This window comes from Brachionichthys hirsutus, chromosome 1 (genome assembly GCF_040956055.1).
Source record: "Brachionichthys hirsutus isolate HB-005 chromosome 1, CSIRO-AGI_Bhir_v1, whole genome shotgun sequence".
NCBI classification, from domain to species: domain Eukaryota; kingdom Metazoa; phylum Chordata; class Actinopteri; order Lophiiformes; family Brachionichthyidae; genus Brachionichthys; species Brachionichthys hirsutus.
Window position 1 is genome coordinate 10947749 of NC_090897.1, and position 14830 is coordinate 10962578.

At 42.5% G+C, this 14830-nt stretch overlaps 1 protein-coding gene across 1 annotated transcript; it reads left to right on the top strand.

Annotated features, from left to right (window-relative positions):
* Window positions 1-2513: 2513 nt before the first annotated feature.
* Window positions 2514-14756, top strand: znf280d (zinc finger protein 280D). The gene is made up of 18 exons (XM_068738528.1): window positions 2514-2638; window positions 5055-5188; window positions 5451-5665; window positions 5757-5853; window positions 5994-6218; window positions 6318-6392; window positions 6497-6603; window positions 6688-6872; window positions 9455-9612; window positions 9697-9797; window positions 9878-10024; window positions 10577-10711; window positions 10808-11010; window positions 11908-12048; window positions 12124-12192; window positions 12269-12384; window positions 12476-12500; window positions 12728-14756. Exons 2-18 carry the CDS (start codon window positions 5062-5064, stop codon window positions 13107-13109), a joined length of 2508 nt encoding a protein of 835 aa, XP_068594629.1. The 5' UTR covers window positions 2514-2638; window positions 5055-5061; the 3' UTR covers window positions 13110-14756.
* Window positions 14757-14830: the final 74 nt, after the last annotated feature.

Below are 14830 nucleotides of genomic sequence, written 5' to 3' on the forward strand. Positions count from 1 at the left end.
CTCCATTACAGACCTTTTTTAAAGAAAAGAAAAGTTCTTTTAAAAGCAGAGTTGAGTCAGTTGACGCCTTGTGACTCGTGTGACAGCTCACTTTATCTACATCTGTATTCGTGGCTTTTCATGTTGCCTGGTCTGCTTCGTGATGCAGAAACGTGGCGACAGTATTTACAACCATCGCGTCCCTCGGTAATGCGCAATGGAGGTGACAGGTCCTTGCTTCGTGTGTGTGGGGGGAACTACTTTTTCTTCCGCGCATGAGCGTCTCTGTAAAGTTGCGCTGAAATCGTCGCAATCTGGAGGATGTGCAACGAGCGTCATTGAATTGAGGACATCTCCGACACCTTACACTGAGTCACTGACCATTAACCCCTTATTGTCTTCTGCTTTAACACGCACGACAGGTGGTTCACGATCCGTCGCATTGCAAGAGGTGTTTAAAAGCGACACTTTTTTTCAACAGTAAATCACAAATGCACATTTTTATCCCATCCGATATTTAATTGCATGTGAAACTGATTCACGTATAATTAAAGCAGAAAAAAAATGCATAATGAATATTTCAAATGAATATTTCTCAAGATAAGTTTACAATTGCCAATATACTCTTTAATTATTGTGAAGTCCCATTCATATTCAACTAAATGCAAGAAACGAAAGAGGATGCAGGCCCTGATGGAAGCGGTCAAGATATATATTAAAAAAAAGGAACATGCTTGAAACTGAAAATAAAGGATGAAAGACATAGAGAAGACACAGGCGGATCATTATGAATTAACATCTAGCATTTAATAAAAACAAATAAAGAATTATTAAACTGTAGAACTGTAAAACAAACCACGTGTGAGCCTGCCAAGAAACAAGGGGTGTGTTGCTGTATCACTGGGTTGTCCCTCCTATCTGATCCAGATGTTTTATTGAATGAGGCCTCTTATACAAGCTCCACTATAAACTCAGACCGGACCCACCAACACTTTTGGATCGGTTCGGACCTTCAGCGATCCACACTTCCCACGCAGCACATGCTTTTACACGGGAACCTGCAGCCAGAATATTTCAGCCAGGATTTTATTACAGACTCCAACAACTTTATGATGCCATACAAATTATATTAAGCATAGAAAACACCTCAAAGCAAAATGCCCTTCTAACATTGACGTGCAGCATTTTTAAGCGAGAAAAGTTGAAATGAAACATTCATTATCAGTGAGACATCATGGGAGGGACCCCGGCCCAGTATTACTAATTCCAGACTGCCACCTGTTGGACGAACACGGAGCAGACAAACGTCACTATGCTCTTCATCAAAACGAAAAGCAAATGTTCTGATGTAACTTTTAACTTCCAGTAATTCACAAATGTGGAAAATAGTAACACAAAAGTATACCAGGTATATGTCGTCTGACAGGAAGAAGGCTTCGGCTAAAGGCCGGACCCCACATCGTATAGAATTCTACATCTTCTCCCTTTCTTTCCCAACACAGTTTAAAGACATGTAATAAAGTAAAACAATAATTAAACAAATATAAATACTGCAGCGATGGATGTGTCTACATCGTCCCAGTCCGAGTGCTTCTGATTACTACGCTTCCCATGAGGCAAAGTGGCAGAGTTTTGCATTGCCTCAGGTGACTTTCACCATTATCACCAGTACCTGAATTTATTATTGGTGAAATATTTACACTGGCCCTGTGTGATAAGTGTTCCTTAACTGCTGGACCTTCTGCTCCAGAATGCAAAATTCCAACAAAATGTTTTAACATCTCTGCATGGCTCCTTTTCATGTAAATACTTTTAGCTGTTACCAGTCATTACTTCTGACTATTCAGCAATCACCTCCTCGTTGAAGGCCTGCTGTTGGAGGAGTGAACATCCTCCACATAAAGAGGAGCTCCACAGCAGTTCTGGGAGGGGGCGCGCCTCCATCCCACCTGTGGGCTGCACCAGTCCATGAGGAGGAGGATTACTACTGGTAATCAATGCCGAGTGTTTAGTTTAGTTCAGTTTATTTGTTTGTTTCAAGCAGAATACATTTTTTTTAAAATAAATAATACCTTTTCGTGTACAAGAAACCATATTTCGACCAAAGAAACAAAAACCCATTAAATATGTCCAAAACAAACACCAAAGGTCATGTACACAAAAATAGCAAATAATACATATAGAGCTTGAAAAGGAGTGGGAAGAAGAACATTTATTTAATCCCACCCCCAAAATACAACTAAAATTTCATATCTGTTGGAATACTAATAATGGAAAAAAACAAACCAAACAATTAATGAATATTTATATATAGGATAGATTACTAAATATTTTATAAGTGTGTAAAAATGTTCAATCTAGCTGTGTCCGCTGACAACTTTGTGGTTCGTGTACATATTTAAACGTATTTATTAATTCCATTCGAGGAGAGACACGTCCCTCTGAACGCATGCGGAAGTAGAACGGAAGTGAACGACCCTGTATCCGGATGTCTGGTCCGCAGTGTTTCCGCCTCCTCTCTGTGCTGCAGACCTTTCCGTCTCTTGCGTGGAACTCCCCGCGGTGTGTCTGAGCTCTGGTCCACCCGGGCTGCATGAGGGGAAAGCGGCTTGATCGGAACGGCTTCGCGTTGGGTCCCAGAGGCCGGCGGGCCTGAGAGGTAGGGCTCACCCGCGTCTTTGTCCCAACATGGACCTCCCAGCTAGCTGGACGTGCTAACGCAGCCTAGCTAGCGACGCAGCGAGCCCAAAGGCGATCCAGCAGACTCGCAACGTAATGACGCAGCTGGTCGTGGAGTACAGTTGTTGTTGTTGTTGTTGTTTTGTAAAAGATAAAACATCTGATGTTGTTTTTCATGCCCTGATCACGTTGTGTTTTACGATAGCCGGAGAGAAAGATGTAAAAAGAAAACTATAGCCAGTTATCAGCGGCGTTAATATTATACAGTCCTAGCAAAACAATAGACAGTGATAACATGATAAAATAATAATACTAGAAAGTCATAGTCGATCTGGTGACTGAAGGGATTTTAGGAAGCTAGTAGCTTTGTTGGAATAATAATGATTGTGGTGGAAACGAGAGACAGCTTCAGACAATGGCGCCCTTTCTGCTCAGATGTTTCACCGGCAGAAAACGTTTTATTCCCTGGTTTGTTCCTGGTTTGTTTGTCAGAAGATAAAGGCAGTGGAATGATGGGAGCCTCCAGCTTTAGAGATGCCTCTGGCATCATTTGGCCAGTGGTTCCACTGCCAGCCATATTGGACCGGCTTTGTTTTGTTAGAATTATGTCTGATCTCGTCTGAGTGCCAACATGAATATTGCTGTGTCACTTTAGATTTAAATGTTTCTAGTGGGTACATAAAGAAAAAAATACTTTGGTGTTGGGTTTTAACTTTAACGAGTTGACTATAATCAATACCTTCATATTGACAAATGGTCAATCGACTGTTATGTTTTCTACGTAAATGTCACGGCCTGTTTCTGCAGCGTTTGACGTCGCACGTTGGGTGAACAGCAGGATCGCTGCTGCTGTAGGAACCGATGCACAACAACGGCGTGACAGAAACAATCACAGTGTTTGATTACCGATAGTAACATTCAAAAAAAATACAAGTCGTCTACTCTAGATTAACTCCACCAGCAATTACATAGCTCTCAATGGAGAACGTATTAGCTGACGTCATCTGACCACTGGAATACACACCCCTCAGTGGGTGTAACCACGGTGACTGCTTTCTATGACGTCATAGCGTCCATACATTCAATTGTTAGGTGGGTCTGCGCTCTCCGAGTGCGTTTCTAGTTGGTGCTGTTCCTCTCAGGGCAGCCGTACTTCACTGCTTGCGAATGGACCATCTGCTGCTCGAGTGAAGCTTTGCCAGGTCTGTGTGATTGTGGCTGAGGAGCGGCGTCTGTGCCCCGTCGATATCCTGTTTCACCTCGTGTTGCTGCAGAAACGGAGAAATCAAAGACTGTTGGTAATGTTTTAACCCAGCCATCCAGTGCAGGAGGGATGACGCAACGTTATAGACTGGCTTCACTGTGACGCAGTCGTCAAGGCGATGTGGCACTTCCTGCTTCTCTGCATAATTTCAGTCAAGCAGCACAAGTACGTGGAGATTTCTGTTCTCGTCTCAGGCAAAGCGAAGCCAGAACTGGAGCTGGCTTCTGTCCAGCGCAGCATGGACGGGTTCTACTCATGAGTCCAAAACGTGACATGAAGCTTCTTTTTGTCTGTGAATATTCTCAATCATTTGGGTCACGGTAGATCGCAGTACGGTAGAGAGTTCCAGATATTTGACCTGCTGGGGGTGCTCGAGGTTGTTAACTCCCGAAGCGAGTCGGTGATCAACGCAGAGAATCTCCCGTAATCTGGACGACTAAGAATCTCAACGACTCCACTCAGAATCATTGTGCAGTTTCACCGTCTCACTCGGCGCATCGTCTTGGATGATTGATGTACGAATTTGAATTCCATTCCCCTTTCAGCCGTTGAAGTTGAAGAGCTGTATATATATGACCTGCGAGCTAGCGCTGGTTCAAGAATGTGGAAGTGTCGGAGATCGCTTTAATGGAATGTGAAATGTCGATTATCCAATGACTAGATTTTCCACACATATAACTTATATATAATGAATTTCCCCATAACCGGATTTCTGAGGGTATTAAAATCAAGTTATTGTGTTTAATGCTTGTGTATTAAAGGTAAAGCAGTTTTCATGGCGTGCTATAATACAGTAATAACATACGGGTATTACTGGTATAAGTCATGGGACAGTGGCTCACAACTGCCGAAGTGTTGACCTACTCTCATAATTCAAAATGATTTAATTGCGTGTTTTATAAATGTTATAAGCACATGATGTTTATAGGTTTTATTATAAAATCAGTATATTGATTTTAACCGGGCGCTAACCAACCATAGCGCGACTTTTTCAACCAGCTGGACGTTTTGGATTAGATGTCGCACAATTAATTTTGTTTTGCTGTCGTGATGAGGAAGAATGAATATTTTTATAGTCCCCTACGCAGTAGTCCTCGTGTTAGCTGAATATTGTCTTTGTCTGCTTTTGCAGCTTCACGATGTCGGAACTTTTTATGGAGTGCGTTGAGGAGGAGCTGGAGCCGTGGCAGAAACAAGTTCCCCAAGTTAACTTGATAGACGACGACGATGATGATGATGACGAGCCCATCTTCGTTGGAGTGCTCAGTATGTCATAGTACCATTATGAATAGAAGATACTCGTTTGACCACCTTACTCTTTTTGATGGCTGAGCTCCTAAAGCACAACTCATTCTGTAATTATTAAGACGTGCTCAATACTGATTTATGCATTTATTCTATAAATATTTCTGAGTTTTGTAATTGTTTAAATATAAGACGCTTTATTCATGTTTTAAGTTTACTTCTATGAAGTTCATCAACTTGCTTTTGAGCTGCTTATTTTGGCTCGTTTGTTATTTTCCGACAGCTAATAACCAAAATAATGGTAAAAATGGGAAGCCTAACCCACCCCCTCCTCAGAAGAAGTGCCCCGAGAAACCAGAAAAAAAGCCCCCGGGTCTTCAGCCGGCCATTACCCCCTCACCAATGATGCTGCCTTTGGGCATTGCTGGAAATGCAGTGAAAACGGCAGCGCGCAATCTGACAACGGTTGCCCCGCAGCCGGTCATGGTAAACAGCCAGGTATTGTTGCCATGGATATCATTCGATCAAAGGGACGTACAGTGAGAACAGACGCCTGTTCAGAGCGTCATCGTGTGTTGCTGTTTTGCAGGGCTTTATTGTCGCCTCGCCCCGATTAGCAAACAACAACCTTATTGCTTCTCTTGGGTCGCAGTACCCCCCCGGGACTACATTCACTCTTGTACAAGGTAAATCTGCATTTAATATACTGCTTGGGGAGTAAATATTCTTCTTTCTCTCATCAGTGATTTTCTGCAGTGGAAAATGTTTGTATAATCTTAATCTTGTCCGTAACTTTGATCGCCGTTTCTCCGTTCCGTTCTTTCAGCAGGTCAGCAGCAGCTTTTCCAGCGTGTCGGTCCGGCCACGGTTTTATCTGGAGCCGTCCACCGGCCTCAGGTCCAACAGATCAGCAACAACATCGTGACGCTGTCCAACGTCCAGACCCCTGCTGCGTATTCACCATTGTCGAGCCAGACGCAAGTCAACAACTCCAAATCTCAAGTCTCTCCGGCTGTTTATGTGCCGGTTAAACCCGCAAACAATGTCAGAGGTAGTTTTGTTTTTATTTGTTATTACTGATTTATTATTACCATCCTTGCAGGACATTGAGTCGGCCATGAGTTAAAGGTAAATGCTTTTATTCATACAGATCAAGTCTTAGTCAAGCGAGCATTGCCACTCCAGCAAGCGGACGATGCAGCGAAAAAAGCCAAGCTTGATTTAGGCAAGTTCGGATATACATTCAGCAGATATTATAGTGCAACTAGTCGTATGTCTTCCAATGTTTTAATAGCACGCTACATTTAACGCTTATCTCATGTTCTGTAGCGCCGACTAAAACAAAAGTCCCGGTGGAAAATGGAATCCTCAAGAAAAAGTGCCCAAAGTGCCCCGAAGAATTCCTTTCACAGGAGACCCTGAGAACTCACGTGATGGTGAGTAAACATCTTCTGGAGTCCACAGATTGACATTTGAAGGTTACATATTTATCTAAAGCGTATCTTTTTTTTTTACTTCAGAGGTGCTGTGCAAGCGTGGAAGGCGCGGCGCCTTCGGCCCAGGACACAAGGGCGAACAAGCGCATCATGCTGGTCTCAGAATTTTACTACGGTCGGTTTGAGGGAGACGCAATGAAGGCGGTTCTGAAGACCAACAATACTTTCAAGTGCCAGAGCTGTTTAAAGGTCCTGAAGAACAACATCAGGTACTTATTTTATATAGTGTGTTCCTTCCTTCAGTAGTGGATGAAATGATCTGTCTAGGAAATGGGACGCCACTCGTCACATCATCAGTGGGTTCTGTTCCATTACAGTGAAGATAATAATCACAGGCAAACGAACTCAACAGTCACGTCGCTCCCACAGCAGTTTGGCAGCAGATTGACTTTTCTGTTGGGTTAATTCTGCCTGGTTTGCCCAGGTGCCCCTTGAAAACCTAAAAGTATTACACTTCTGTACAAGCATGTTGCTGCTGCATTATCAGCGAGTGACAAAGCCGACCTGATGTGCAGGACAGGACAGAAATCTAGGTAAAAAAAATCAATAAAAACAAAATCATGTTTATTGTACAAAACGACATGAGATTGTTAATTGTGGATGATTTATTCATTGTGTATTGTTAAGGACTTTCAACGGAAACAAGACCGCAAGGGCTTTTTTGAAATGCTCCTCTTAGACAGGATGTTTGACTTTATTTGTACTGTAATACATGCTACTGTGTGACTGTACTTGTACTCTAACATTCTATCTAATAAATATATTCATTCATTCATTCAGAGTAGCATGGCTAAAAGAAGAAGAAGCTATTTTCTAATATCAATGTTACAGCAATCCAAGTGCATATTTATTTACATCACATGTATCCTATAAATGGTTGTTTTTTAAGATCTGAAACTTTGATGTACTTCTTTCACCGGAACAGGGGCCGCCTTTCATTCACGCTGCCTCTGTTCACAAAACAGTCTGGAATTTTCGGCCGCTATCTTCTATCTTCCACCCCTCCATTTGTAGTTTGTATCTGAAAACACTTCCTTTGGAGGGCCCTCTAGGGGGGCCAGATTACCGCTACACCTCCATCCCCTAAAGAAACGGGAGCATGCAGAAAGGGGCCCTCGAGTCATTGTGCAAACGGAGTGAGCTGGTGCAGTCAGACAAGGTGGGGGGGGGGGACTAACTCTCCCAGCAGAGGACGAGATGATCGCCACATCACAGGGAGGGTGAAATACTTTTTCTACAGTAAGATTTTGTTGAGTTAAAATGTGGCTCATGTGAAGCTGCTGCTGTCACGCTTCAGGAAAAGGCCGCCTTCCTCTCCAAATCAAACGAGACCGGTGTGCTGCTCTCCGTTTGCTCAGAGGCGTTGCGAGGCTTTTGTGTTCTGCAGGGCTATTCAACGGTCGCCGTTTAAGAAGGGCAAATGCCTATCATCAGTGGATCGTTGTCAGGCAACAGAAATGACAATGATAATTAAAAGGACTTTCCTCAGCGTGTCAGGTATTCCTGTTGAGCGCTCACACTTCCAGACTTCAGATCCCTTCGCTCCTACAGGGAATGTGAAAAGAAAATCCAGCAGCCATTAATTCCTGCTGGATTTATCGCTTTCAAGAGGGATTCAAGTGTTAAAACCGGCGTTAAGGAAACCAGCGATGCTTTAAAACTATCATTCAAGGGATCCTATTCTCCAGTGTGGAGTTTCCCTTCAGAACATCTGTCGGTTTATTTGCTCTGAGCTACAGGCTTTGACTTGAAGGGCAGAGGAACGCCGGTCCCGCGGCACTGCAGCGAGCGCCAGGCGTCTTTCTCAGCTCTCGCTTCTGTTTTCTTCTCTGATGGATCACAGCATTCGACCGATTTTTCCCCTCGTGGGTCTAAAGATGAAAAATGACTGCTAGTTTAGGCGGCGTAAGAACGTCTCCTTTGATTAAAGAACGTTCCTTCAGAACATTGCCCCCCCCCCCCCCCCAAAAAAAAGGCCCCTGCAAGCTGCTTTTAATGGGGAAACACATTTGTGCTGAAACCATGCTCTCGCAGTCAAGGTCATAGTTCAGCCACATGAAAATGTCTATTTGGGGAGCTGAGGCGGCAGAACGGCCAGGCTGAAAAATGGGCTGTGCCTCGTCAGGGCGGCGGCGGCACGGAGCTGGGGGGTGCTGGTTAGAGCGCCGGAGCTCTACATCATTAATACGGCAAACATCATTGTGTAATTGCTGATATTATAATGGCCATTATACATGCTTAAAATCTGTGGCTCAAGAAGAGTGCTTCATTTATCTTGGAACCCGTTGGGACCTGGACCGTAACACTGGAAAGTATGCAGGTCATTGGGAGATTTTTAACCCCCGCTCTGACTTGATTTGTACTTTTTTTTTTTTTTTTTTTTGCATGGGGGGGGGGGGGGTCATTTCCCCTGCATGTACAGATAATAGCCACCCATCCTTCCATTCATTTTTGTCTACAACAGGTTGATCCACCTTTCCCACCTGGCGAGAGGCGGGGTACACACCGGATGAGACGCCAGCTCATGGCAGGGGCCATGCATACACACATACGACTGTGTGTTGATTGACTTGAACAGATAAATTCAACTATTATGACATTTTTGACTTAATGCAGTTAATAAAATCTGCATTAAGTCCCTGAATGGCTTTTGGGAAGATTTCAGGATTATAGACAGCCTGGTAAAAAGAAAAAAGTGGCTTCATTCTCTGCTGTCTCAAATAAATGTCTTAGGACCTGTAAAGAGGAGTAGGCTGATCATTTATGGCGCCCCCTCTTTGCGGTCTCTCAGGTTCATGAACCACATGAAGCACCACCTGGAGTTGGAGAAGCAGAGCAGTGAGAGCTGGGAAAGCCACACGACATGCCAGCATTGCTACCGTCAGTACATGACGCCGTTCCAGCTTCAGTGCCACATCGAGAGCGCCCACAGCCCCATCGAATCCTCGAGTAAAGCACGGCACGGCCCAACGAGTTAAATGCAACGCGACTGGTTTGGTCGGAAGTTTGAAGACATCTTTTCTTTTTTCCCAGCTAATTGTAAGATATGTGAGCTTGCATTTGAGTCGGAGCAAGTTCTGCTGGAGCACATGAAGGACAACCACAAGCCTGGGGAGATGCCATATGTCTGCCAGGTCATGTTTGTTTGTATTGGTTTGGTTTTATACGTCCAGGAAACCTTGAAACGATACTGACTGTTTTACCGATCCCGCAGGTCTGCAGTTTCAGGTCGTCCTTCTTCTCAGATGTGGAGACGCATTTCCGAAGTGTCCATGAAAATACGAAAGACCTGCTCTGTCCCTTCTGTCTCAAAGTTCTTAAAAGCGGTCACATCTACATGCAGCACTACATGAAGCATCAGGTATCTGGCGGCATTTCATCTCTCATTACGCAGTTTACCGGCACCATCAAGGTTGTCAATGTCAGTTAATATTTGTTCACCTCCTTTGGGTTTGATGACAGCTCGGATTCTTGGAGATGCAGATTCATGAAAAATATAAAGCTGGACGAGGGAACTTTTTTTTGTTGGCCTTCTTTACTTTTTTCTGCTCTGTGACGAGATGCAATATCGTACATCATCACCACCAAACCTGTTCTCTACTGATGAATGAGTCATGTTCTGGTTTTTAGTGTACACCTTTGCGTTTACTTGTTTTGAGGTAATGATTGCCATTTTTCTTTCTAGCCAAGCTAAAAATAAAAAAAAAAGCAGAAAACATGAGCATCGTCTCGTGATACCATCATTTTTACGAGGTTATCCATACGTCTTAAAACCATTTAATTAATTTGTGTTCTAGTAATAGCAAAGAAAATATCTTTTTTTCAGTGACTCCAAAAGAAAACAATTCCGTAATTTGATTCTAGGCGCACCGTTCGGTAGTTTGTTTTTACACTGGTGGTTTTCCTGTTGCAGAAAAAGGGGATCCATCGCTGTGGAAAATGTAGACTGAACTTCCTCACCTGCAAGGAGAAATTGGACCACAAGACTAACGCCCATAGGACGTTCAGCAAGCCTAAAGCTTTGGAGGGCCTTCCCCCAGGAACAAAGGTCTGTTAGATCAGTTTGTTGTCGATGGATAGGATTTATCGCTTCTTAAATTAGCTCAGCATCTGTACGTATACATGTGTATGTTTCTCCTCCCAGGTGACCATTCGAGCCTCCCTCACAGGAAAGATTCCCTCAGCGCCGATCTCCCCTGATCAATCTGGAATTGTCGTCAGTCCATGGTTGAATCAGCAAACGAAACATCCAGACAACATGTCCAAGTACAAATCGAATGCCTCTGGAGCCAGGAAAGCCAACGCGGCGCAGAACAAGAAGCATAATCTGGCTCTCAGGAATCTCAGGTTGTTGGCAAAGCTTCTTCACCCAGGAATCAGACTAGAGTGGGAACTAATGACACTGAATGATAATCTACGCAGCAATTACAAATAAAGTAGGGTTAAGATGTGATATTTTTTAGATTTTACGGGAATATGTTTGGTCCTGCTGGCACACCTTGAACCTAAAACCAAACTGAAAATCCCAGCACAGTGTTGGTTCCGATGGGGAAACATTTCATACCAGTGAAAATGTCGACAAAACCAATCTTTAATTTAAAAAAAATCTACAAGTTTGTATCCGTGGAATTACTTAAGGTTCCCAGTCCCACTCTGATCACTGTAATGTATTATATAAACCCCCCCCCACTTCCAGTGTTTATTGCTGGATGATTTCTGCTGATGAGAGATCAGCACAGTGGATTTTTCCATCTGGAGCAGGTTTCCTGGTGCATCCTTTTCCCTATATCTCGAGTCCACTGGCTGGGTTCTGTGACAGGATTAATGCATGTTATTAAAGCACTACACAACTCTGCTAATTGCATTTTCAGTTAAAATTGCGGCCATAAGTCTGGCTGAAAATGAAAGAGCGGAATTTCTTTCTTAGAATAAAACGAGTGTGATATTTGGCTAATTGGGCTCAGCAATCAAGCTGTGCTTGTTTTTGTCGCTTGGTGTTGACTTTGAAGCAGGCGAGGTAAGATGTATTGTGACGAGTTCAGAAAAGCAGGAAGCTGCAATACTCTCGGCAGGCATTTATCAAAGCTAATTGGTTTAGGGTTTAGGGTTTATGCGTCTGCTATTCCTGGAGACCGTAACCGTCATATAATTTTGCATCCTTAAAGTGTGACACAAAAGGAACAATTCTGTTGCAGGTGTGAAAGTCTAGGAAACCTGATCGAACTTTGTGTTTTGTTCTTTCAGCGTCGATGGAAGATGCTACATTTGCATCGAGTGCAACTCGAGAGTCGACCACTTCTTTTCTCATTTCCCGTTGGTTTTGAGTTGTGGTGCATGCAGGTATCGGACAAGTTGCAAAGTCTCTATTGGGAATCATATGATAAGGTAAGTAAGGAAAATGAATCCGTACTTGTTGCACTTCAGACCTTGCATACTGATTTGGGACGTATGTCTTTTTAGATTTCATAGTACCAGAGCCAATATCAGATTTCAGAAAATGGATCACAGGAAAAATCAATCTACATTAAAGTAAGCGTGCTTCAGAATGAATGCTTCGTGCCTTCTGTTTGAAACTGAATACGAGAAACGGTGTGCGTCTCTTCAGATTAACCCTAGTGTGTCTCAACTGCGACCTCCTGGTGGATGCGTCGGGTGGAGACTTGATGACCAAGCATTTAAGTGATAGGCCGAATCACGTATGCAAAGTCATTCAGGAGAAAGGTACGTCCCCCTTCCTGCTCGTACCACCCAAGACCAGGCCCGTAAGTTGTTGCATCATTCCTGAAAAAAGGTTTTCTTGTTTTTAACCCAGCAGATATGAAAGACATACATCGAGGGTGAGTAGAAACTAAAACCCACGTTACATTTTGTCATGTTTAATCTGTTAAAAAAACAACGAGTAACAACAACAAGTAAATAAATCGTCATAATCCAAGTTAAATAGAATCGCTTTTCTGTTGCCCCATCTTTTTATTATCCAGGCAGAACATGTGGTCCCTTGTATTTGTGTACTCTCAGACAGCATCGATTACAATGGCGTCCTCTTTTTTTTTTTTTTGCACAGGTATCCCATGGGGCCAACAGCAAATATCCCAAACCTTTTGAAGTTGCCAACCGCTCAAAGACACAAGGAAATGGACTCCACTGTAGCTGAAAGTGAAGCATCTCAAAGTAGTACGCTCGCTGTCAACGAGTCGGCATCGGAGCGGATGCTACCAACGGCCGAACGGGAAAAGATGTCCGCGGGAAGTTGTGTTTCCAGTTCGTCTGAAGGACAGTTAATGCAGCCGCAGCCGTCGGCTTTGTCGCCTCCCTGTGCATCAGACGGGCTTTCAGATGTTGGTGCTGAATCGGTTGGTGCTTCAAAGAGCCTTGATCTCACAGAGCAGCTCCCTGTCCCCGAGCCGGCCCCTGAGGCTGAGATGAGGAAACAGCAGTCTAAATAAGAGGAAATGTGTTCATCATCTAAGCAGCACTCGATTCTAGGAAATGCTTTATACTTATGACTTAGAAAATAATTGCATGGCATTGTTTTACAGATATGGAACATTTGAATATGTTGCTTTGCTGCTGGTTTTACTAGTAACCCCCCTGCGGTTCAGTATGTGGATTTGTTGACTCTGTTTTAGGTTTGTCTTTAAATCTCTGTATTTGTTAATCCATTAAAAGTTATTCAAGTTTTTCCACTTTTGTTTTAGATTACCAGTAGTCTGATCCAGACAGACTTACATCTGTTGGTGAAAGTATAAATAAGATCTAATTCTATTCATATTTACTTTTCTTCGTTAAAAAGGCAGGAGGAGATGGTGTGTATGTTTTACCAAAGACGTTCTTGTGTCTGAAGTGGATTGGTGAGAGGGCGTTTGGAATAATTTAGAGGGATGATTTTTGGGTAAATGAATGTGGCCTTTACCTTTCATGTCTCTGCATCATCTTGGAATCTGTGCTGGATCCCTCCCTTGCAGTAGAATCAGGATCATTGAAACAAACTTATTTCAGTATTGAAATACCCAAAACATCATTAAATCTGGATACTAGGTGGAACTGATTTTTCTTTTTTCTAAATTCCATTTTTAAGGCTTACATGTCCTGTTTTTTAAATTTCAAGATTTAAAGATGTCCAATAATTTTGATCTTGAGAGAGATTTTGGGCTCTTGAGATTTGTATTTCTCATAAAAAAAGAATGAACTAAAGTACTTACCCGATTACGTTTACAGGTAAAGAATGTTCACATTCATTGATTTAAATGAGTGTATTAGAAACATTCCTGATTGCTCTGTAATGTTTGTTCATTTGATCTAAATCATTGTGGATTTTTTTTCTTTCAAGAACTAGTTAGTGACAGTAAATTATATTTATCGCTACTCATCTGTAGAGCGACCACACTCATTTCCTCTGGTGTCAATCAGCAAGTTTTCTCATCCTTATTTGTTTGTTTTGTTTGTTTTGTTTTGGCTCCCGATTCATTGAATGTAAAATGACTACCATATACCAAAACGATTCTCACTGGAATGTGTCAGAAATAATTGATGTGGAACAGATTATTGATGTCACTTTGTTTTTAACATCACAGAGTAACAAATATTCCAGCACTCACAAAGACCCTTTATCATTAAGAAATGTATTGGTACATGTAGAGAAAACACTAACTTCATAATCTGTTCATGAAAAGAAAGAAGAAAAAAGCTTTGTGAAATGACACAGTGCTTTGGGGCATCAGTTTTACTTCCGCTATTTATGGTGAACTAAATATGTATAAGACTGCTCTTAAATAGATTTGTCTTACTTTTTATTGCTTTGTTACAGAAATCTGTCTCCATTTGTAGAGGTACTCAACACAAGTCTGTCAACCTATTGTGTCTCAGCTGCTGGTTGACCTTGACTTTGCATTTAGACGTTTTGAAAAAGGGATTTTACATGTGTGTACAATATCTGTAGCCTGTCTGTAAGTGCTTCTATGTCGATGATGACACTAAATGTAACCAACGTTCCCCTAAAAATATTGTAGGACACATTTCCTCGTCTATAATCTGTTGGGTTTGGATCCGTGTTTTCTTTTTCATTGGTTTGTAAATAAATCTTTACTACATGAGGTTTGGGTCTCTGGGTGATATTTTTGAACATTTACTTCGTGAAAGTCAGATGTCGGGAAAGCATTTTAGTAAT

Coding starts and splice junctions, on each gene's coding strand:
- znf280d (XM_068738528.1), top strand. CDS start 5,062: ATGTCGGAACTTTTTATGGAGTGCGTTGAGGAGGAGCTGGAGCCGTGG. Junction 5,189..5,450: donor CATCTTCGTTGGAGTGCTCA/GTATGTCATAGT, acceptor ATTTTCCGACAG/CTAATAACCAAAATAATGGT. Junction 5,854..5,993: donor TACATTCACTCTTGTACAAG/GTAAATCTGCAT, acceptor CCGTTCTTTCAG/CAGGTCAGCAGCAGCTTTTC.